The following is a 25,845-nucleotide window of genomic DNA, read 5'->3' as shown; positions in this document are numbered from 1 at the left end:
ACTCTGTACAAATTGCACAGAAGTCGTAGACCTCACAGGGACCTTGCTCTGCGGCAAAGACGTAAAAAAAAAAAAGTACACTGTCTTTTTAAATTCGTCAAACATCCTGCACCCTTCCTGTGTTCCCATAGCAACATCTTATTGGGTTGAATATATGAGGCCATTTAGAGCCTCCTTGTAAAAGAGCGTATAATGAATGGACCTTGTTTTAATTCGAGCCCTGCTTTATTGATTTCTGTTTAACGAAGTTTCATTATAGCAATCATTTAATTAATAGTGCCATATCCCTCTTTATCACCTGCCTTAATCTCGGAATAAAAATAACTGTATGTTCTGGGTGTCATCAAGCGCCTCAAACAGAAATCTGTTTTTTCATACCGGATGAATCAGTTGAATGGGACTTGAGTCATACAGACATTGCACATTACATTTTTAGCTTCTTTTAGGAACTGTATGCATGTCACTGTCAATAGCCCTTAACAGCAGGTACCTACAGTACTTCCACAGTCACAATGTTATTTCAGTAGCCCCAAGACAAGTATGAATAAAAAATCAAGACATGCTGCCATATGGTTGTAATAAAAATATGAAATATTTACATATTTTTTGAAGTCATGGCCTGTTTCACTCAGGCATTTTTACACAAAATGGAGATGATTATGAATGTGTATGAGCCTGGCTTGTTACTGATTATATGAAAATGACCTACAGTATATCTACTACAGTGGCCTTTATTGTCTTCACCCCCAACTGAGGATTAATAATAGTGACAGAATGAGCCATTGGCTTTGCCTCCTTCTGCATGCATGCATAATGAAGCTTTAGGTTTTTGTTCCCAAGAATGATCCCATGCTGAGCAGATCTCTAAACTGTAGAACTTGATCGCCCCCAAGTGGATGGATTTTCAGACCTGCTTACCTTCCAGCCTTTTTTTAAACACAAATATGCAGTAATGCTATAACCACACCCTGTAATCCATGCACGGTTTTTCCCCATCAGAAAGTGTCCTTTTTTTTTTTTTTGCTTTTGCTTAATGCTTAAATTTAATCATACTTACTTATTTAATCACTTACTTGAATTTAATCATAGGCGGGTATGTTCTTATACACCCAGTATTACAACATTTTATACCTTGATAAAATATAAACATTACAAATACTTCCAAAGATGATTATTGGTGTATTTTCAATAGTGACTCCATTTTTACCATCTCAATCTTGAAAACACCTTTTATAGTTTATGAAACATGTGCATTTTAGCCATTATTCTTATTAACTGTCTTATGTGAATATTTCACCACATTGACTACTTGAATATTCCCAAAGCATTTTGTCATCGTCTTTGTGGCACTAGCATGGGCCATATTACATTACACCACTTTTGATATATTTGCTAATTCTGTGCCAAACATTCTATGGTACATTTTACGAGCAAAATGCAAGCTGCCAGCACGTTTTTTTTTTTTAGCCTCAACGTTGGGAAAAGAAATTAAGGTTACATTTTTTTTTATGAGTTACACAAAGTAAATGGCATCTGAGTCATGGAATTACCTACTGAGTATAGCAAGGAAAACCACTAAACTGTACTGGGTCATGGCTCAGCATGACCACTGGTGGAATTACAAATTTAGTTTTCCTGACTTCTATATGCGAGAATAGAAATCTCCTTACGGTAACTCTTTCTGTCTTACGTTTCTGAATCCAGTCCCTATTTATATTGCTGTTCCAGATCCCACAGCTGAGGAAAGTCAGAATTCTCCAACCATAAATTACAGTGCTTTATATTGGCCGGCGGACCAGAACGAAAAAAGGAAATTCTTTTTGCCTATGGGTTCTTAAGAAACTCGAATGCTTAAAACACTATATAGTAACTGCAAGAAGCGGTGATGCACTAATCTCATCCCTACATGGATGGTCAGTTGTTGATGTTGACTGATTAAATACTGGTAATGTGAAAAAATTCCAACCTATTTGTTATCCATCTTGTACTATTCTTTCATGTTAGAAACTTTTTAAATGTCAAACCTTCACTGCTGGAATTGCAGTGCCTGGCCAAACAAATGTCGCCATTTTAGAAGGGTCAAATTATTGGGCTGCATCAAGCAAAGGAAACAATTAAGGATTTGGAATTACTGGACGTTTTAACACATTGTCAAAACCTGGAAGGATAGCGCTGAACCGTCAACATTGTGGAAGAAATGTGGTTGGAAAAAAAAAATCAGAGATCACTTAAACACTTGGTGAAGATGCAAGGTAAAAGAGAACACTCAATGGCTGTGTGTCAACCACTTGTTAGTGAGAGTCATCAGGGGGGAAAATGCTTGAATTTGCTAGGGAGCATAAAGATTGCACCTTGGAGCAATGAAAAAGTCATGTGGTCTGGTGAGTGATGGGCACATCAGGGTTGAGGGAAGCGCAGGAAGCAATGCACCCGTCATGTACTGTATAGTGGCCACTGTACAAGCCTCTGGAGACAATGTTATGATCTCAAGTTGGTCAGGTCTAGGCTCAGCAACATTCTATGGTAATAGAGTCAGCTGACGATGTGAATGTACTGAATGTTCAGGTTATCACATCTATGTTTTTCTTCCCTGATCGCACAGGGTATATTTCAGTACTCAAATTGTGAAAGAGTGGTTCTGGCAGCATGGGGAATCATTTTCACACATGATGAACTGGCCACAACATTGTGTTCTAAAATCAAAGCTAAAAGTGATTGAATGAAATTGTGAAAAGTGTGTAACCTTTTTTTTTTTGACCAGGAAGTGTATTTGCAATAAATTATATTGAAAAAGTAGCAATCTAATAGAAAGGTGCATAAATAACGAAATACAGACTTGCAATCAGTCATTTATTGCCTTTGAATGTTTATATGGCTTTTCTTTATATAACAGAGCTGCTTAAACATGAACAGGGACCCGAGAACGCCTCATCCAAATCGATGACATAAAAATGAGCAAAAACAGACAACATAAATGTCAACATTCGGTTTGCAACATAGCAACGTGTTACAGGAAGTGCTACACTCCACTAGGTGCCAGAAGAGGTTTTTTTGTGCGCACCTGTGTTTCTGAATGAACAGGACAGGCAAGAGTGTGCACAAAGGACCGGCAATGGTGCTTACATATGTATGTATATGTGTGTGTGCGCGCATGTGCGTGTGTGTGTGTGTGTAAAAAAAAGCGGGTGCATGTTCACATTCTTGTGTTTTAGCACCACACAAATGACATTCATCATTCATTAAATCCATGCTCAACAGACCTCACAATCCCAGAGATAAACACACACACATCTGGTTTCTGTATTGCATAACTGTAAAAGTGGCACATTAAACACGGTCACCTAATTGCATGCTGTGTTTTTTTGGCAGTATATAACTAAAAAAAATGACCATATAATAAAAGAGAGTATATAAAAGTTTTACAATGGCTTTACTAAGGTCTGTAGATGTCACCACTTCCAAGCTGGACATCTAAACTGAGCAAACATATTGAATACTACACACACATAAATATTGCTGTTTTTGCAGCATGCCTGCAGGCAGCTAGCGTTTGGTCCTCACCGAAATGCCCTGAGTCGGAGTTTCCGTTTTTTTTTTTATATATACTGTAAGAAAGAGTTCTGCCGGCATGCTGGATGTGCTTGTGATATGTGGGGATATTGTGGATATGGAAGATGTGGGTATTTTTCAAGTGTGTATGAAAATCTTAGCAAAGCATTCTTGTGGAAACATGTCTCAAAAGAACATTAAGGAAGTGATCGTTCTGAACATTTAGCATATAAAGCCTGCCTTACATATAAACCAAGTGTACTCTTTAGAGTTTGGCTTTAGAGGGGATCACTGAGTGCTGACAAACTCTTTGCCACGTTATAAACTGCATGCTTTGGCACAAAAACACCATTCAGTTGGCAGGAAGGTACTGCAGCTTAAGCAACCATAACTCATATCGCTAATCCCAGTCCTTAAAATATCAATCAACTAGCAGGAGTCAAGGAAGAGACAAGCTAGCCGACTGATTACCCTCGACGTCTACAGTGAGCCAAGTGCTTGAGAACCCAGCCAAACGTCTGGGTAAAGACTCAGTAGACGTCTGCCAGGTATAATTATTGGATCATCTCCGTCTCTCCTTAGGAAAGCTTTCCAAACAAATGTATAACTGAAAAAATAGTATACAAAGACAAAAATATAAAGGTATATAGATATGTATGGGCATATTCATAAAAAAAGTAAAAGAGGCTGAAAACAAAACGTTAAAAAACGGTATTCAAATGCAACCCAATGGTTATTTCAGCTTGTAGGTTTTTTTTCTTTTCTTTTTTTTCTTGAACCTGTTGACTGGTTTATTTTATGTTTTTCTGTATGGCTGCTCGTTTCTCTTTAATACAAACATAATAGTATAAAAAAAGTAATTGTTTTGTCTGTACAGTCATTTGTTTAGTCTCACGTCTTCCCTCTTGCCCTTTTTCCAGAGTTCCTGAGAAGAGCCGTCCATCTCAAGTCTTCACACATTATGCATGCGTGTCTCATTTGATGACCAATAGGCCTGAGTTAAGGTTGGCTGTACGGATATAAGGCTCTATGTTTGCCCCTACAGGGGCAGCTTGCTGTTAGAACAGGGTAGCCAAGGGGAACGAGGAGTGAAGGTGTTGTGTGGGTTTGTGTTTACAGAGAAGAAGCCTGCTCATTGGGCTCTTCCACTATGGCTTTTTCTGGACATGTCCACATTAGGTTCCTGACCAGGCCAGGCCTCTCCGTCACTGTCCGTTCCCCTCTCTTCCTCGGCATCGTCGTCATCGTCGTCTTCCTCCTCCGGTGACGGCTCACTTCCGTTCTCAGTGGCCCAGCTCTCGTCCTCATCCTCACGCTCTGTCTTCAGGGTGAACGGGGGAACTGTTGGAGGAGGAGGAGGAGGAGCTGGCTCGTCTTTGCTCTCGTTGCATTCTGGCTGCTCTTCAAACGCCTCCGGATTCTCCAGCATTTCACGGATCAGAGGTGGCATTGGGCCTGGGATTTCCATTTTCAGGGTGACCGCTCTCTCTGCTCCTGTAATAAACCAAGAAAATGTTTTTAATGGAAAGGTATTATCTTTTGTGGTATTTTTTTTTTGTTGTTGTCAAAATTAAATCACTCAAAAAGCTTTTACCGATCTTTCTACTTTCTAAAGGAATCTTCTGTTATATCAGCATAATGTATAAAAAAAAGATCAAGTAGACTGACCTTTGGTGCTGATGCCACGCAGGTCTGTGATCTTCATCAGCATTCGTGGGAACATGTGGGGTTTGTTGGGCCGGCGGCGACGGGCGTAGATTTTCAGCGCCTCCAGTAGAGGCTCCTGTAGACGATCTACACGCTGGGGCTCCTCCAGGTCCATGCGGTCTGGACAAAGACAGAAAGAAATTATAGCTTTTTTAATCCACAAATTCTAAAAATTAAATAAGTTATATATTACACACCCATTTCAACTAAGAGACATTGTATTTGTATTTGATGAAGAAGGCCATCAACAGATTTTGATTGACTATTAATAGATAATCAAGGCAACTAGACTTATGTTTTCCATTTCATCTGAAGGTCTTTGACCCTGTTCAACCCTTCAATTAGCATCTTTAAAGTTATCCGACTTACTACACTAGACAACCCTCCAGCAGATGGCAGCAGTGGTATTATATAGACACAAAATGCAATACCTCCACAGATAAGACAGATGGCACTGAGGAGGCCTGTTTCGGTGTCGTCCATCTCCAGCGGTAAAAGTTGCCCAGCAAACGCAAAGACCAGATCAGTTAGCGGACCGAACCCAGCATTGTGCATCTGAGTCCGGTTTAGAGTAAGTCCATCTGAAAATGTCATCGTATCCTGCTCCGGTGTGTAGCGTGTGCAGATCCGCAGCATCTACCATAGCAAAAATATATATTTAAAGAAGTAGACAAAAATGATTCAATTTTAAGACCTCATCAAAGTACATGTATACTGCTTTAAGTTAGCAGTTTATTTACCAGAATGTCCAGACAGGCTGATTTGAGCAGGGTGATCTGGTCGGCAATGGTGAGAGTCGTGAAGCCAGGGAGGCGCTTGGCGAACTCCACGATCTTGATAATGCACTTGGTGGAAAGTTCACTGAACTTGTCCCACAATCCGAGATCCAACTGAACACGGTGATCTGAGCTGGAGTTCTGAGAGCAAACGGGACGAAGAGAAGCAAATTTAATTAATTATGGCCAAACCACTGGAAAAAGATGTAGGATTTTATGATTATTTCAGTTTGCTTTGTTTTTATTTGTAAATGTTGGTGTGCACATGACTTGGTGCTTCAGCTTACCGTGGTGTATTTTCCCAGCTGGCACAATGAAGGGCAGGTCTCTTGGTGAGCTTTGCTCACTTTGTTGACCAGTTCCTCCAGTTCGCCACTCAGCTCGTAGCTCTCAACAGGCACGATTTCCTCCTTCACGTCCTTCTTCTTCTTGTTTCGGTCATTCCTCACAGCTGAGGGTTATGAGGAGACATGAGTCAATACTTCAGTCATGAGTCAGGCCCATCGAACTATAGCCAAACTATGATCTTGGCAGGTGGAAGAGCTTTTTGACAAATTGCTGACACTGTGGATATTCGTCTGGCTCGCAGCAAACATCCCTAGGAACTGACGGACATGTTCACCAAAATCTGTGACTCGTAAATCAACAGCGCTGGGGAAACTGACCTGAAAACAACTTGTTGTAATGTGTGTGACCTGGTGGAGCACATCTCCACGTTGCCAAAGCTTAGCTTTCTCCATAACCCTCTCGCTCACCCTCACCCTCACCCTCCCTCTCCCTCCCACCTTTCCTCCTCCCTTTCTTTCCTTCCTCTCAGGATATCCAGTAATAGCAAAGGCAGAATGTGATCCCGGTTTCTACATACATCCCACACATATAAAGACACACAAACAGGTCCCTGTGGACACATAGAGTGGCCAATGTGCCACTCTCCTGGTGAGATCACTGCTGTGACTTTGACAAGTGAACAAATACCCAACCGGCTTGCATTCTTTGAGTTTGGTGCTATTGTGTCTGGCATGGCACAAATCTGTTAGTGCCAGGTCATACAGGCGCCTTTAGGAAAGGCTACTTAAAAAAAAACAAAAAAAAAACATTTATGATCCATTTATGGATTTATGATGATGTACATGAGGAATAGGTATTACCAAGAGTTTATACTAATTAAAATTCAGCTTATCACTTTGAGTTCTTACTGTTCCTAATCTTTTCTGTGTGAAAGACTGACGATAATCTGTTGATTTGCACTTGTCAAATCTTGTGGCTCTCTATATCTGTTCAGATTTGCGCTCGAGTGTGCAAGTGTCAGTATGTGTGTGCGTGGGCACGGCACCAAGAACACCTACATGCCAACCAGCAGCCTTACCTTCCTTGGACATGCCGACTTCAAAGCACTTCTGCAGACGGCAGTACTGGCAGCGGTTGCGTGTGACCTTGTTGATCTGGCAGTTCTTGTCACGGTGGCAGGTGTACACCATGTTCTTCTGGATGCTGCGCCGAAAGAAGCCCTGCAGCCAGGAAAGCGCATGAGCATGTTAGCCACTGCTACCTGTCGTGTTTCCCTTATCTCTTATCTGTCCTCTTTTTTCTCGTTTCAGTGCTCTCTTCGTGTTGGAACATGCTGAACAGAAACATTGTCTGCACACTCCCACATAACCATACAACTACAGTAATTTAGCCTTTATCTAAAATATACTTTTTCTCTTCTTGTTCCTGATACTTCATGGCCTGACATGTGCAAATGCTTCTAGTGCCAGGCTGAAGTAGCGTAGTATTTACCTTGCAGCCCTCACAGGAGCTAACGCCGTAGTGGTAGCCCGATGATTTATCCTGGCACACGAAGCACGGCTTGTAGACACGCGGCGGTGGGGGTGGAGAGGGCGAACTGGGTACCATCTCCTCTGAACTGGTGCTCTGGGTCTCCACCGCTGCATAGAGAATAACGCAGAGATATATACGTTACTTGCTGGTACATTATGTAATCCTCTTAAAACCTTGGAAAGGATTAATATATGCATATTAGGAATGGCATATCTCTTTCCAGAGAAAAAAAATGAACACACATTTGTGTGTTTCTATTGCCCTGGATTTAAGTAAAAGTTGCTAACTTAGCTAAGCAGTGGTTCGTGTACTGCTCTATTTTGTATAATCGGTGACAGATTGGTGGGGGTTAAGTGGCGGTGACGTCTGTAGGATTAATCTCACCGAACCCCTCCCTCTGGCCAACCTTCTCCTTGGGGGGTGGGATTTCAGAGAGATTAGTGCAGTTTGAGTGACAGAAAGAGAGAGGGGGGAAAAACTGTTTAACACACTGACTGATAAGCAGTAGCATCACCGATGTTCTGATAAGACATGTATCTCAACTTTTCCAAAGTCACAGAGGAGGGGCTTCAGCTTCAAGCCTCCTCGTTCTTACACAGCCAGCTGATTGGCTCGTGTGTTCCTCAGCTTATAGACACAAATACCATTCCCTCCCTCTGAACATACTTTGAATTACACACTCACGGCCCACAGGCGTCTTTCAAAAACCACACAATGACAAATTACTAAACTATTGTATTTTTTTTAAGCTGTGCATTCAGCCTTGTGAGTCTTGAGACACAGTTCAAACAAAACATGTAATCTGAATCAAGTACCTTGCTGCACACAGCCTCCTGAGCAACATTTCTTTCAACTTTCACCCCATGGTCACCTCTAAAAATTTAGAACCACCCCGTTGCCACCTCTTGACACACAAACCCTATTTTCCCTGGCCTTAAATTCCTGAGTATGGCCCTACCAGTTTTTATTGGAGGCTGGGCCTCATAAGCTTGGCCTATAAAGGTACTCCCAGGGCCATGGTGGAGCAAAAGCCTGGCTGCTGGGGCTTTTACTGGGGTTCGGTCACCTCGGGCAGCCATTCACACCACCAGCTGTAGCCCCGGCCTGTTAAAAAAAAAAGGCCCAATCATAAAACGAAAAACAGGGAGGCTCTAAACTTCGAACTTTTATTGCACTCCATTCCCCAGCTATGGTCAATGGAAAGCACAGAGACTCGCCTGAACTTAACCTACAAACCCCCTCCTTTCTCACTCGCTCTCTCTCTCTTTCTCAAACACACACACCACAGGACTCAGCCAAAGCACTGGCTTGGCATTTTACAAGACTTGGGAGACTTCAAAAAGAAGAAAAGAGGGCATAAAAAGAGGAATTTGATAGAAAACAGAAAAAGGGACAAATGAGATGGGGGCAGGGAGAAGCAAATGTTCCAGGCTTAGAAGCGGCGACGTCCCTTTTCACGGCCATGGTTACGCAAACACAATGGAGCTGAAAATTAAATCTACATACCACCTGTACATTTCTGCAGAATGATGAAATGTTTCATCTCGGTTTACTAGTCACAATGACCGTACTGTTCTGACAAGTACAGTTTTAGGATATCAAAACAGTCATTTACAACCTTTTCAGTAACAGAAAAGGGCTTTATTTGATTCTGTTAAAGGGTACAAAACTAAATCCAATACTGACATCAACACAAAAAAAAACTGAGATAAACTATTGCAATGGGTTAACCTTGGCACAAATCATTTGTTTATGTAGTACTCATAGTAATATAGTGATTGTCCCAAAAAGGCAGAACCATGGTTGGCGTCAAAGACGGACTACTGACTGGCACCATCTCAGACAGCGAGACAGGAGGGGGGACGAAAATCCATCAGTGTCTGTCAACAGCCCAAACTGGTTCCTGTGGTAAATAAGGCTTCTCTTACACCTCTTTCACACATCATTCCAAAGTTCAGTCAACACTTTAGGGAAACATACAATGGAACAGGCCGTCTTTGACAGCCATTCCCTCCCCCTCCCCCCTAAACCCAATAGGTCCTTCACTCTGGTTTCTCTACTCATCTCATCTTTCTATTTGGAAAACAATTCTCTGCAAAAACATCAGGCCTCCTTATCAGTTCCTCCATTTGCATGACAATCTGCAGGCTTTGCTGCTAGATGACGGAGGGACAGGTTCGGGGCGGGACAGGGTAAGGTGGGATGTCGGGGTCAGAGTTATCAGTAGCCACTGCTCTTTTCCTGTTGTGTAATTTTAATACTAATCCTCTCACTTAAAGCTTTCTGTACACATGAGCCATATGAAGAAGCATGCATTAATGCATATACTCAGTTATACACACAGCATGAAGTATCAGTAGGGGGAAAAAACATGTATATACATTTAACTCAAGAAATATTTAATAGGAAAGAAAAATCAGTGCTCATTAAAATAATATCCTTGTCTCCTAAAAGCTCCTTTTCTCAGCTTGAATTAATATATTTTCTATGAAGTAGGATTTCAAACCAACATGGCATGCTTGGAAAACAAACCCCTATCCCCTAGTCTAAAATAATAGGTTCTTAACTGACACAAACACGGTAATGCATGTGGTAAGAAATGCTGTTAATCACAATCATGACAAAAGAAATATGTTAAAGGTCTGGAACCATTTACAATTTGTTAGGAATTAGGTCCATTAGCATACAATAGATACTTGCTGCTTGTTTTAACTCTGCATGGCCCAGGGGTGCACTTGTGAAGATTGATTATGCATTCCACTAAGTACCAGGATATTTTCACCTGATCGTCTGGTTGCCTCTGACCAGAGGGTACTTAGCTGTAGAGGCGTTTTTCCAAAAGATAATGAGCCCAGCCATAAGTCAACAAACTCAACAAAGGAATGGTTAGTGAAGACCATTCGATGTTTTGGCATGGCCATTTTTTGGAATCGTTAGGATAAAATCGGAAGTCGGAGTGCTTTTATCAGGGGATGCCGATATTTTTTAAATCAGCGTTTGGGAGGGAAAAAATTGCATTTTTAAGAAAAATACTGCAGCTTCCCTAAATGTATGTACTGTTTGACTATGTTTATATTAGACCATGTATATTTCTACTATTTCTTAAGCACTTTCACCTGTAAATCAATAGCTAAATTGTTGACATTGACAATGACCAACAAGAAACGTGCTATAAAAAAAACTATGCTGGGTGTGTAAAAGTAAATGTTGCATGCATTTTTTTTGTGTTGCAATGCTACTTACACTACAAGCATATGCACATTGGCTGAGGAACAAATATTCTTTCACAATAGGATAGAAGATATTGTGTACGTGACTCTGGGTGTGATTGAATCTTCTGGAAACACTCTTCCCAGATCTAGTCTTGGCCTGTGTGTCTATGTGTGCGCGCGCATGTGTGTGTGTGTGTTCGCATGCAGTTTTGTATGGGTACTCGCATGGCTACCAATGACCCTGTTTCCAAAGCAGCAAATTTGTTTTGCAAATGTCCTCAACTCATCTTAATTCCTCTTTAAATGATTCAGGCTGCTTTGATCACTATCTCATTGCTAAGCCCAGGATACTGAAACCTTGTTCTAGAAAGACCAGGCTTCTTTTTTTCTCCCTTTTCCCTCAGTTCTGCATGCCCAGACGCGCTGTGCGGCAGACGGTGCGCAGATTGGCCAGGTTGTCCCGAACAGCATGATTGATAAGCTGACTGGCACAGGCTGCATGAGCAGGAGGCGTCTCTCCAAGCCTCACCTGACGAGCAAGGACGCACAGTCCTCTCCAGAAAAACTTACACCAGCTTCCTGATGGGGGACCAGGTGCGGCTCTCACTCTCTTTCTCTTGCTTTGTCTTTCTCTTTGTCTCTGCCCACAGCTTCCTGCCATCTCCCGTGCATGGTTGTCATCACAACACTTCACTACAGCACAACCCGACTTCCTTCCTCCTCTCTGCTTCACTCGCTTTTTTTTTTTTCGCTGGATGTTTTCAGATTGCTGAGTGGCATTTCAACTGTTAGTCTTATGCTGCAAAACAGTTTATCTTATACCTATATTCAAAGAATTATTAGTCAGAAACAACTGATTCCAGTAGTCACTCATCATTGAATATGAATATGAGTTTAGCCGAACCACATATATAGTCAAATTACACTCGTAAGTCAGACCAGACTATTTGACTTAAGCCATGGTGGTTTTAAAAGAAAAAAAAAATGATTGATGGACTGGTGGTACGCTGCAGGAGGGGGTGTATGCATGATCTTATTAAGGTACCCAGCAATAGCAGTTCCTGTCAACAGCTGAGTATGACTTCATTATCTGAGCCCCCACCTTTTTCTCTATTTCTCTCCTCCCTCTGCCTGGGCATGTTGAGAGATATTGTTCCTGTTACAGCGAAGCCCTTTCTGAAAAAAAAAATAACAACCTAAGCTGCCAGCCAGATGAGGGCTCAGAAGGAAAAAAAAGGGCCAGAACATGCACCACACTGGACAAGACCAGAGAATGCACCCGAGACTGGAGTCTCAAGGAATTTGCACTCTCATGTCATAAACAGCACAGAGGCACGAATACATACACACACAGCAGAAATGGTCTGGTGTGCACACACACATACACGCCTTATAAATTGTGATGTCAGAGCAAAACTAGCTGAGATGCCAGTGCCTTATAGAAGGTATTCAGCAGGTGGGGGCAGCCAGGCCCTTAAAGTTTAGGAAATTGCCTTTGGAGACAGCAGTACACATTTAACACTTTCTTCTTTACAGTGCCCCATAAACCCCTTTTAGAACACTTTTTTTTTTCCACATCAGCATTTGGCCATGGAGAACCTTCGAGAACCTGGTTAAAGCACTATCTGAGCAAGGAACTATCATGGTGACCTAATCTAATCCGTCCATTGTGAGCCAGTAGATGGAGATCAGACCCAAAAGAGACAGATCTTTGGCATTAAACCTGTCACTGCCTGCCAAGCCTCATGGGTGCATTCAGAGTTTGGGGGATACTGTCTCCTCCAATTCATCTTCACTCCAGTGGCTGGATCATTCTTGTATGTGCACAGACGCTGGGGTGTTGATCTGTCTGCAAGCAATGGAGCCAAATGACAGGCTCAGCCTGGTCTACCATTCAGCTTTGATCCCTGGGCTTCTGCTTGCTCTCACACATTTCCTTTCTCCATCTGTCTAGCCGTCTGCCTAACTCACCTGCCATGGTGCCATGGTCCCACGTGTCCATACGTAACAGATTCAAGGAACTCCTTGTATGGTTCTTATTGCTTCCTTCCCCAAATAATAGAAACCACAAATGTAGAAGTTGCAAGTTGGTTGACGCCTTTGTGACGGAAATATAGACACTTTAAAACACAAAGGGATTTCGTTCGTATTATGTCGAAACAACACTCCAGTATTATACAAATTGGAAGCTGTGGTAATAGCATGCAGCGCTGCATGAGTTTAGCTGCTGCATTCATTTTTTACATTTTTTTTTACTAACACTCATCTTTGTTCTCCTGGTCTGTATTGTTGGTTAAGAACCCAACTGAGACAGCACTTTTTTTAGGCTCATGTTCTTACAGAACTCACGGGTTTCCATTTAAAGCTGACCTTACTACTCGACAAAACACGAGGAGACAGCGCGACTGTGGCTTCCTGTTCCCCTGTATGATTTGTGGTTAGTGAAAGCTCTGTCTGTGCATACAGTGTGAGGAACACAAAGCCATTGGATGTCCTACATCATACCAGGGCGGTGCCCGGCTCTTTCTAGTGCCACTCTTGAGGAGGTGTGAGAAACTTCTGCTTTGAGTGATAGAAACCGAGAAATGATGCTTGATTACATAGGTGGAATTTTTTTCCACCCTTGTGGGGCAGCAAGCTGAAAAGTGATTGCCCAACAGTCATGGGTGTGGACTGGCAGCCCTTAAAGTGTAACATGTTGAGTGATATCCTGTTTATGAAATTTACTTAAAAAGAAAAGGTTCTTCAATGGAAACCTATGCGTGAATCATCTCGATGTGGAAACTCCTCCACAGGATTGAGTTACCAGTGGTGTTTTTTTTTTTTTTTTTCAATTGGTGCCATAAGTCAGGTGTCTGGCAGTTACGTTGTCATACCAGACAAACACTTTCAATCCTGCTCATCAAAAAGACTATATTAATAGATCCTGATAGTTCCAGTGAGGCACATGTGACTAAAATCTCACGCATTCATATTAAACTAAAGAAGGCTTGTTCTGTTAAGGCCCTGAGCATTGCAGTCTACTTTATCGAGTAGGATGAAAGGAGTGTTTGGTAGGTCATATTAAATCACCAGGAGAGATCAACTGTATTATTAAGATTATTATCACGAAATACCAACATGAGTAGTCTTTGTATGGCAAAAGGTTCTTATCTAACTTTGCTCTAAGCGTAAAGTTTGAATATAGTGCAGTTTTCTTTTCTTTTTTTCCTGAGAACTGAGGTTTGAGATAACATTAAACAGTGAAAATTACAGTGGTTTGCTCTCTCTTGGCTTGAGACCACTGTCCTCCAAGCCAAGGCCCTTCAGCACATGTTCACGTACAACAGTAAAACAACTACTTGCCAATGCCTAGCCTCCTGCACACATTGAACTTCTCAGTAAACAGCCACCGGAGTCCAGGACAGCACAGAGTTGCTGGCTGACTTGGAAAAATCAACAAGCCCGTCCCAGAATTCCCTAAAGCATGACGTTCAGCCCTGTTTTTGCGTGTCACAGAAATCTGAGACAGGGAAGAAGACAGACGGCTAATTACAGTCCAAATCTGGGACGGAGTATGGGTAGGGCCAGTGGCAGACAGACAGCTCCGAACTTGCACCTGAGATGGCACAGAAATCTTTAACAAGCTAGTGTGAATAGCTATTTTAATAGCAATGACTTGTTTGGTGAAGCATACAGCCAAGTCGAGATTATGGAGTCGTCCCAACTTTTTGACAGGAAAGATCTCATATTTACAGTTCCCTGACCCCAGCAAGAGGCTCTACTGCCATTATGGCAGCGGCCCGGATTCCAGCGGCCCACTGTGAAATCTCAGCAGCCACGTCAGTCCTCTTTTTCTGGGACTGACAGTATAGGAAACACAGATCATTACCCAACCACATATAGGTACACCACACTTCATATATGATTGAATGAATATAGATATAGTAACCTATAATACAAAGGCAGATTCCATGGTAAGAGGCTTGTACAGATATGTGCCTACGTTTAGTGCCGAACGATTGGTTCTTTTCCCACAATCAACACAAATAATACGAAACTGCTAAAACAGAAATCCCTCTGCAGCCTCATAAACACAGAGTAGAAAAACATAACCCGCTTACAAAAGGGCCAATAAATGGTCACCACCACATACACACACTATAGTGTCTATCTTTTCCTCTACGCTGCACACACACACACACAGACACACACATCTTCAAATCACCTTTTTATCTACTCGCACACCGACCCCTGGCGCATTGTAATCTTTTAATTGAATCTTTTGTAATAGAAGACCTCCATTAACACAAAATTAATGAAAGCGGGTAAGTGTCCTACACTGAGAAGGCAGCAGCGTAATCAGGATTTAAACCCTGAAAACTGAAGTGTTTTATTCCATTTATTAGTGTGTATTTACTGTGTCCTAATCATAGTGACAACCATATAATAATCTGACAAATGTCACTAATCTTCTCCTTTAAACATCGCAAGAAGCAATTGGTTAAGAGGAAATGTGATGTTATCACGTTGCTAACCGAAATGTTTCCAAATAAATGACGCTGGTGTCTCAAGTACACATACCAGCCCCTCCTTTAAGTATTTACCACTGTTGTAAATGTTACACAATTCTTACCCAAAAAAAAAAAAAAAACATATTTTATTTCGAATATTAACAAGTGCACTGCACATGGTGTGAAGAGCTGACACTGCTCAGCATGTAACCTCTTCATCACCTTTGACTCTAGAGATGGAGAGAGAGATGGAAAGAGAAAACAGGAAAGCTGACTATGCATCCTAAAGTGACCAGTAAGGCTTTTATTTCTCCACCTATTGCAAACAGCTAGAGCTTTTACTGAAAGGCACAAAGACAAAGCCTCTTCATTGTCAAGTGGGTCTCTCGGATGGTTCAAGTCTCCCTGGATGAACAAAGGGACACGTTGAAAACAATTACAAAAGCTCCTGAGGTGGTGTTAAGAAGTGTGTGTGTGTGAGAGAGAGAGAGAGATCCATGGAAGTCACTTGCAAAACAGAATATCTGTCTCACTGGCAAAGCATTTTTTTTTATGAGGGAAAGTTCCTTCCTGTAGACCGTAAAGACAATGTTGGTGATTGTAAAGTGCTCAGAGAGACAGCCAGCCAGCAGCAGAAGTCAACCGTCTGATCCTCCCTGCATCAAGCAGCCATGCTCCGCAGCTGGTTTGGCCCTAATGAGATATTGGGGTTGAACATCAATTCATCAGCTTCATCGAGGGGGACAATGAGTCGAGTGGCGGCTGGAGGGGGACAAGCTGGCCTTGTTTACTGAGCTTTAGCGGGCATGCAGGCCTGAAACAGGACACCGGTCCTTCCCTCAGGCCAGCCCACGCTTTCCCACCACATTTCTAGCTCCCCCGTTTCCTGGAACTCAAGTGGGCTACGAATTCATACAGTTGAGAAGCACAGGGATACTTTTTTCTGCATGCGTGTGTCTGTGTGCATGTGTGTGTGCGCTTGCTCTTGGCTGGTGAAACCTGATTGATTAAATAAACAGATCTCATCGTGCTCTGATCTGGGAAGGCGGTGTGGAGTGCGATGCCTCGGCCAGGCCCCTGACAGGGCATCTGTCTTCATTAAATGGCGGCCCAGTGTGGCTGACAGCCACTGAAACGTTGGTGTCTTCAGGATTAATGAAGACAGATGAATCACCCCACAGAGGCCAGCACCAAGGAACAAAAAAACAGAAGGTTGAACAAATAAAAAAACCCAAAAGCGAAGCAACCGGCTCCCATTTGAGGAGTTGAAGCATGAGAGATGTGTTGCTTGTGCAAATTATCATTTTTTTGGATTCGCCTTTAAAACCACAAGTCCATTCCTTTTTTTTCCCCTCCTAAAACACACCCATGCATGCACATGCTAACCTCCCTGAGAGACTATGAAAAAAGACCCAGTTTTGTCTGAGCTAGGACAGGGCCCTTGTGGGAGCCAGAAGACTATCAAAAGCAAGGGAGGGCCAAAAAAGAGAGTGAGAGAGAAATACAGAAATGGGGTCCTTTCCAGGCCTCGGGAGCACAGCACTGCTGCTTTTGACTCAACTTGAACATTGCTTATCTCATTTCTCTACTCTTTATTTCACTTAATGTCTTATTTATTTAGCTGCCAACTCCTCAGCCAGATGCTTGCAGTTCCCTTGATAAATCCTTTATTTAAAGGATGTGGATTGCTTCAAAAACATGTCTCTCCTCCTGCTGTGTTTGTGTCCTGGGTGATGCTTGGAATGATAAATAGGGCCATGGACAGGCTTGCTGAGATCTCAGACTCGTTTGTAATGTGAAGAAATCAGACACAATCTGCAGGACTGAAATTATAGCAAGGAGTCTAAGTCTAGTAGACCCCCCCCCCCCCCCCCCTCGTTCCTTGTTATTTAACTTTTCAACAACTGACAAGGTCGGGAATTAGGTTACCTGCATTCGTGCTGAAACCAGACCCTCAGTTTGACAGTCATGTAAAATTATAATGTTTAAACACCATGGAAACACAGGTACATAAACATCTATTGCTCTGGCCACTCACATGTTCACACAAACAAACAGTAGGACATATTGTAATGACTCTCGGGGCAAAGCTGAAGCATAGCAAGGACTCACAAAGTCGTCTGAATGAATGCTAGATGACAACATGGACAGGAATAAAAAGAACACCACTTACACTGGACAGCTGTAGTCCCCGTCCAGGCGAAGTGATCCAGCCCGGTGAAGAAGGGGCTCGCCTTCCTCAGCATACACGCACCACGGTTAGTGACATCGTAGAGCTGCCGGGGTCCCATCCCCAGAGGCTCCATACAGTCGAACATACTGCCTGTCCCTGTCCCCTGTCCCCTATGCAAAGACTCTTCAAAGTTACCAACTGCTCCCTAGCTCAAAACCACAAGAACGTCAACAAACCGCGCTCGACAAACAGCAAAACCCAGGGTGTAAATCCTTTGCTCAGGATCCGTGGCTGTTGTTGCTTTCTTCCTCTATATTCTTAGTGCTGCTTGTCTGCCTTTCAGTTATCTAGGGTGGAATGTGGAGCTGGTTCCTGACTGGCTGAGTCGCGCGCTCTCTCTCCCTCTCTCTCTCTTTCAGTTTCTCTCTATATCTATCTCACTCTCAGTTCACCGGATGCCCTTGGGCAAGCTGCTCTTAGTCTTCTGTAACCGACCTAAATAAGAGCTCCACATAGCACTCACTGAGTCCCAGGCTGAGAGCAGAGAACCAAATGCTTCAGTCCTGCGCCCACAAAGGGGGTGGAGAGATAGAGAGAGAGAGAGAGAGTGAGAGGAGGGAGGGAGAAAGAGGAGGAGAAAAGGAGAAAGGGAGGCAGGAGGTGGGGCAGTTAGTGTGCGTGTGTGTGCGTGTGTATGTGTGTGTGTGGTTACCAGCCCTGATCTGGTACGAGAACAAACTTTTATTTCAATCTCACAAGTCCTTTTTCCATCTCTTCGGCGATTCATATTTTAACACACAGAACGCCCAAGCCACGAACACACATGTTGGCACACACATACACACACACTCTTCTCTGTTTGGCATGTTAGCAACACTGCACCTCCCCCATTTCCCCTGCAGTAAATATGAGACCCCTATCCCTCCCTCCCTTTTCAACTCCGTCTCTAATCATAACCATATTAAAGTCTGGCGTGAGTGAGTGAAAGAGAAAGAGTAAGTGTATGAGACAGAGAGAGAGAGAGAGAGAGAGAGAGAGAGAGCATTGTGCACAGAGCAGATGCCAGAGCGAGGAAAAAAAGTCTCCTCTTTTGTCTCCACAAAAGACAGCAAATGACTGATGACCACTTCTGTGGGACCTTCATTAAATATGTGGCGTAGATTCAAATACCTAGCTTTTCACTTGGCCAAACGGTATGAAAATGGCGAACGCTCACTCGAGCTGTTGGTCTTCATATATCATTTTTGCAAACAACGTGCCGTGACCTGAACTCCCAGAGTGTTAAGTTCACCTGAGACTTCTCTTCCCAACACCCTACACGATTTTACTCCTTCATCAAACTCCTTCACATAACTGAGACCCACGCAGAGCCGCTAAGCAGCAGCTAACGCGTGCTCCAAAAGTAACTAATGATGTCATAGGCTGATCTGCATATTAATTGAAATGTCATGGATATTTGCATATGAAAAAAGGCGTTACATTTGGACGAGTTTCCAAAGACATCCGCAAATTAATGGATTACACTAGAGTTTGAGTAGAACGAGAAAAGTATAATCGATTTAAAAAAGTCACAGTACAGTTTTTTCTGTACAGACAGAAAAAAAATCACTGCTAGGGAGTAGTTGAAATAAATGCACTCATTTACTCACTTGTATTACTTGTAGATATGATATACTTTACGGAATTTGGCAGTTGCCATTATCCAGAGCAACTTACATTATTATCTCATTATACATCTGAGCAGTTGAGGTTTAAGGGCCTTGCTCAAGGGCCCAATAGTGGGAACTTGGTGGTGCTAGGTTTTGAATCTGGGACCTTCCGATCAGCAATCTAGCACCTTAACCACTAAGCTACCCCTATTCAATTTGTACAACCAGAAGCAGTGGCATGATCTGGAGAGCTGTGTCAAGTGCACGCTCTTTCTTAAAAGTAAATTCTACTTAAATTTCTTCAGTATTCAAAGTTGCAAAATGTAGAGCGAAGTCAGAAAGTTGGCAACACTTGCCACACTGGCTGATAGTATGACATTAAGTGTGTGTGTGAGTTTGGGTGTGGGGTGAACGAGACATTATGAAATAAATAACTCTGCCAGTGTCAATGCCAATGGCTGTCAGTGACAGAACAGCTGAGGGAAAGCCAGACCTTCAACAAAGTTCATATCATGCAAACAGCTGAACTCAATGCCAGAAGCAACAGAGATGGCTGTGCTTACTTCCCAGTTACAAATATCTAACCCCCTTCGGCGTGGAATTGGTACAGTCCTGCCTGCCTCAGAAAAAGGCACTATTTCCTGTCAATCTGTGCCGGTGGTTAACTTTTCTTGCATACATGTACAGCCTTTTCACTCGCACTCTGCTGTTTCTCACTCTTTGTGTGTTTAGTCTTTTCACAGGGTACGAAATAGGCATTTTTCATTCTCCTGCACTGGGACTAGTGCTGATTGCACTGTTTATTGATCCTGAGGCTCTTGACTTTGTTATGGTTCTCATCTATTTTCTTTAGGTGGCCCTCACACACGAGCAGAGACAGAAAGAGAGAGGGGAGAGACAGAAAAAGGGAGAGAGGAAAGGGAGGAGGGGGAGAGTCGGTTAATTGCCCTTTTGTTTGAGCTGATTCTTAACATCAGTTGAGTTGCCCTGCTCCTTCATGTAATTGTCATGTCATAAAGGAAGAGGGCGGTAAAAGAACAGATCAAAAAGTAGCATGGTGGAGAGGCTGGTTGTTACACTAATAAAACTAGTCTTTTTAAGTACAAGTCATACACTAAAGTCAAGCTGGAAGGGGGCCAGAAAAGGGGGTTTCTGTTTCTCGTTTTGTCTTCACTCTCCATCTTGCTTTCTGAATGATGCTCGGAAACCAAAAAGAAGTCATCTTGATTACAATGATCGCACACAAAAAGTGTCAGCTAGCGCCTTGATCATTGAGGATTAAGCAAATTCATGGCCTGTCATCTGTCTTCACGAAATAGAGACGCAACAATTCAGTCTTACACTTTTTCCTAATCACAAAGTTTTGTTAGGCACAGCTCCTGTACCTGGAGGGGGGGAAAAACAAGTTGGCTCAGACATTTAATCCACCCCAACATTGTAGTGCTGTTGACCCGAGCCCCCGCCCTCCTTTTCCTTCCCTATCCAAAAGGAGTGAACTCCAGGAGAAACCCCCACAGGGCCACTAACTTTTTCCCCCCTAACTTATCCTGCTCTCTCTTTCTCTCTCTCTTTCACTTTTTCACCTCATGCTACTTTTGAAAAAGGCACTGTGCATATCCAGCTCTACATAGCTTACTGCCATCCCCCCCACCCCAAACAGTAAGTCAAGAATGATTTGAAAAAGACGAGACCCAGTTCATTTCTTTCATCCTTGGCGAAGACCAGACTCTCTGAGTCTGTCTTCACCCACCCTCAGTCCATTTCTTCCCTCCCTTCTTTTTCTCTCTCTCCATCTCGTGTGACAAAACTGCAATGACAAACAGGCCCTGAACTGCAGGAAATCCATCTCACTTAGATGCCTCTGTCATCTACCCTCGGCAGGCAGGAGACGTGCTGCATTTTGACAAGCTGCAGAGCAATGTTTTATCTCAGGTTCAACTACTGTCCATGAGAACAACAGAAAACACACAAATGCATAGATATGGAGAGATATATGAAGACACATTAAAAAGTTGCACAGTCCAATAGAAAAAAATAAAAGAACATGAAAGAGTTAAATGGGTAGAAGTGAAACAAAGACAAATGAACTAAAAAACCTATATATATCAAACCTAAGGTTGATTCGACACTACGTATGTTTACAAGAGGGTTTTACAAGATGGGGTATGTGGTGACACTACAGGGGGGTTATAAACACAGAATCACATTCTCAATCTTTGTGACCGACATTCCTGCCCCATACTGGTAAGAAACCTCCTGCCTGTCAGACATTTAAATTGAATTAACTATAACTAGGGATTTTAATTATTAAAAGGTTAATTGCTGTTAAGAATTTAACAGAATCAAAAATGTATTTATAAACTGTTCATAAATAATTTCTTTGAAGATCATATAACTTAACGTTTACACAACAAGAGGGCGCACTTGCAGTGCAGGCTCTACGCAATGTTCGGCTTATTTTTATCGACCTTGTTTTAGAATGAAGACGAGCAGTATTATTGGCAGCCTTTTTGTTTAAAATTCTGTTGAAACTATTTTTGCTTCATTAATTTGTCTCATATAATTCACTTGTTGGCGTTGTTCTGCTAGAACTGTTGAATTAAAACTTAAACTGAGAAATAAATCGGAGTCTTTTTTTATTCATTCATCTTTCATACCGCTTTTATCCTGTATACAGGGTCGTGGGGGGCCTGGAGCCTATCCCAGAAGAATTAGGGCACAAGGCAGGGTACAGCCTGGACAGGGTGCAAATCCATCACAGGGCACACAGACGAACAAACACACACCCATTCACACACTACGGGCAATTTGGGAACGGCAATTAGCCTAATCTGCATGTCTTTGGATTGTGGGAGGAAACCCGTATACCCGGGGGTAACCTACCAAGCACAGGGAGAACATGCAAACTCCATTCACACAGACCCTAAACAGGAAACAAACCCTTGGAGGTTAGAGACACCAGTGTTTATCAGTATGCCACCGTGCCACCAAATATGAGTCTTGTTACCAATAATTATAATTAATCATTAATAATACATTTATTATTACTATTATTATTGTTATTAATATTATATTAATAATTATTGGTTAAGAAAAAATTATCTTGTGTGGAAAATTTAATATTTTAAGGAAAATGCACTCATAAACTGCTCAGATGACTAGAAAGCATTTAATTGAACTTAAGACTCTTTTATATGTATTTGTCATAAAAAAAAATAATAATTCCAGCAGCAATGCAAAATTTAAACAATAACATGTTCTAAAAAAAAATCCTGGATTTTCTACTGTCCACAAAAAGATCTGAAACACAAATTGTGACTTCTTAAGATACTATTTTAGGTTTAAAATGGGGTTCAGCTGACCAAAATTTGAGAAAGATAATAATTATTTTCATAAATAAATAAAAGGCAGAAATGAAAATTGAATCTGTATGGAATATACTCTGACTATATCCAATGCTACACACATTTTGGGATATTTCTACATAACTTTAACTAGTTGTGCATTACTCCTGAGCACACAATTAAAGTTTCCACTGTTCTCAAAGCTTCACCAGGGCAAGCCTGCACATGTGGAAGCACAAACCAACCAAAATACACCACAATTCTCATGACACACAGCCTAGCACACATAAAGGCTCATATGCCAAGTACATTCCTGAGGGTTTTGTGGGTTTATTAGTGTGTATTAGTTGGTTAATCGCAACAAGTGTCTTTCACTCTTCTGTCTCCTGACAACCCTCCCTCTTTCTCATCAATCACCTTATACATACAGATGCTGGCAGACACATGTTCAGCTCGGGAAGGATACGTAATCTTGTGCTACCATCTGACTCAAAATAACTTCAGGTGTCACCTGAGGGGCTTCACGAAGAGACAACGCCTGCCTTCAAGTTTTTTTTGTATCACAGGAGTGAGAGGGTTCAACAAGTTTAACAATGGAGACCCGTATCCAATAGAATTACACACATAAAAAAAGTTTTGCTAAAATCTCCCCTTTTTATAGACCCACCCACCACACAAGAAGATCCTCTCCCCTTAACCGTCTTCTTCCTGGTCGGCATAGTCATGTCCTTGTCCTGCACGTCCTGTCTTTTGGAGACCCAAACACTCCTCCGACTTTTGATACTTGCCTTTCTTCATCTGTCATAATGTGGAAATGCCATTGGCCAAGTGATCTCAGGCCTTAGCCACTATCCCACCACTTTTCTCTTGGACCGGTCAGATCAAGGTAGAGTATCCAGCTGAGGATTATAGATGTGTGGTAATCAGGATGAAAAATAAGAAGCAGAAGCTAGAGGATTTGAGTGTAGCCCAAATTCCATTCGCTAATAATGTGCATGCACTTGCAAGTCTGTTTTTATCCCCCCTATCACGCTCAGACAACACTAAACCTCTTAAAAATATACACCGAGCAACGTGCTGGGCCAAAATGATCAAGGCTTAAGGGAAAAAAATTCTGTGAGTGTGGGAGCATGGCAAACAAACCAAGAAAGAATCATAGGGGAAAAAAATCCACCCTGAAAGATTGGAAATATTGTTTCAATTAAAATACAGTAGGTTCTTTTTAAGGGAACTATTTTGCAAAAGTTGCCTTTTAGTCATGTCTCCAGTGGGGGGAAAAAAACACATTCCCTCCATTTTTACATTGACTGGGGCTTAAACAAGCCAAGTAGATTATCCACCTATTGTGACCTCATACAAGAAGATACCCCTGCCTTAACTTGTTCTGAGTTCCAACTAGCTCTGCATTAGTTTAAGGTATTAAACAAAAAGCATTATCCGAGGGGTATTTCAGCTGGAGCTTTACCAGAAACGCAATTTGTGGGACATCTGGGACCTGGGAAATAGTAAAATATGTGACTTTTAATGGTAGACTTATTGCGTAATAAATGTCTGAGTTGAAGTTTTTGGCTTTAACTTCATCAACATGTTTTTACTCTCATGAAAAGTTTCCTGTATAACCTAAAGAGAGTGGCGCAGCTCGGTCTCCTTAAGAAGTCTCAATGTTATTAAATCCCTTAAAACCCATTATAGGTCAATGACAAAAAACATATATGTATATATATGTTAACGAGGAGGATTCAGATATTAATTAATCAGATCATTCAGATATTAATTAATCAGATCATGTGTATCTGTGCTGTTTCTTTGCCTATGTGCCTGATTTTTTTTTCACATATTTTAAAATTTTTTTGCTCAGTCATGTTTGTCTAGTTGGTTAAAATGAAATTAAATTAAATTCTTCATATTGCCTAGGTTTTGCTAAAGAAAATAATATGTCATTTTATACGGCACAATCCTGAGCTACACATATGTTTATTAAAAAAACAGCAAAACTAAAAAAATGCTCTAGGTTTTAGGGGATAGTAAACGCATACATTCCTATTATGCTAACTACCTTGTCTCGTGTATTGCCACTGCATCATATAGATTAACTGAATCCATTAAAAAAATAATCTAACCATAAAATAGTCTAACCATCGCAACGTCTTCACTATTTCTACACTGAATTTTTCATTAATGTGAGGTTATGGAAAATGGTAAGTGAGGGGAAAAAAAGGCTCCTGCTCTTTTGTTTTTTCGGAGCCAGCAGCGAAAAAATCTCCCACAAATATTTCAGTATAAACACATTAAATGCGCTTCACGGTGGAGATTTCCTGTAAGGCAATGTTCTACCATGGCGAAGTTATCCTTGTCCAGCTTTTATATCAGTTACTCCTGGATTCTGGTTTCTTTGTTCTGTTCGTGCCTTAAGCCCAGATCAGGGTGAAGATGAGGGCATTGAGTTCTGGCCACCAACAATGAGGCTGAATCATCTGGAACGTCACGTCTTGATTGCATTGTTTCCTGCTGTAACGATTTATTAGCAAAGACTTCAAAAGGACGGTAAACTGGACTGGCGGATACATCAAGGCCCCACGTGCCTGATTCATTCAATATGAAGCTGAACAGAGTTGTTTACAATAAAGGCTTTTAGCAAAACCGGTCAGTTCCTATTGGGGCTGAAGGAGAGAGAATGAAAGCGAAGGTGTAAACAGGAAGTAATGGAGTCTTCATGCCTATGAGGAAGTGTCCAGACTTCAAGTATTCTGATTTCATTTCTCTCTCTCTCTCCCTCTCTCTCTGACTTTTTTCTCATTCACTGTCTCTCTCTCTTTCACACACACATGCACACACAGGCATGCACACATTCAAAAAGCAGGGGCAGCCAAGAGCTGGGCTGAAACCCAATACTTCAAGTGAACTTTTTTTAAAAGAATAAATAATCAGGACCAGCGAGCTGTTTGCACTCAGACCCTTAACCACTACTCTCCCCTAGATTTTTCTGTCCTCCGATTTTTAAACACAAGGACACTTTTTCACACATGCTGAGAAAAATTCTTTGAGAGTAACATGGGAGTATGTGTGTGCGTGTTAGAGGAAAAAACTCTTGCAATTTTCCACTGTGTTTTTATGGACAGTT

At 41.9% G+C, this 25,845-nt stretch overlaps 1 protein-coding gene across 2 annotated transcripts in view; it reads right to left on the bottom strand.

Annotated features, from left to right (window-relative positions):
- Positions 1-2,836: 2,836 nt before the first annotated feature.
- The window catches only part of rarga (retinoic acid receptor gamma a), a 34,751-nt gene continuing 11,742 nt past the window's right edge, over positions 2,837-25,845 (bottom strand). The window contains exons 1-8 of one of the 2 annotated variants that reach the window (XM_053482335.1): positions 17,732-18,302; positions 7,812-7,960; positions 7,399-7,540; positions 6,320-6,483; positions 5,997-6,173; positions 5,688-5,892; positions 5,218-5,376; positions 2,837-5,043 (exon numbers count right to left, since the gene is read on the bottom strand). In XM_053482335.1, coding sequence (XP_053338310.1) covers positions 4,682-5,043; positions 5,218-5,376; positions 5,688-5,892; positions 5,997-6,173; positions 6,320-6,483; positions 7,399-7,540; positions 7,812-7,960; positions 17,732-17,876 — 1,503 coding nt within the window. In that variant the 5' untranslated portion in view covers positions 17,877-18,302 and the 3' untranslated portion in view covers positions 2,837-4,681. Of the gene's footprint in view, positions 5,044-5,217; positions 5,377-5,687; positions 5,893-5,996; positions 6,174-6,319; positions 6,484-7,398; positions 7,541-7,811; positions 7,961-17,731; positions 18,303-25,845 lie in introns of those variants that run through there. The other variant, XM_053482334.1, reaches the window with a different exon arrangement.

Source organism: Clarias gariepinus, chromosome 22, assembly GCF_024256425.1.
Source record: "Clarias gariepinus isolate MV-2021 ecotype Netherlands chromosome 22, CGAR_prim_01v2, whole genome shotgun sequence".
Classification (NCBI taxonomy): Eukaryota; Metazoa; Chordata; class Actinopteri; order Siluriformes; family Clariidae; genus Clarias; species Clarias gariepinus.
The sequence above is the reverse complement of the archived record's forward strand: the minus strand, read 5'-3'. Positions and strand labels throughout refer to the sequence as shown.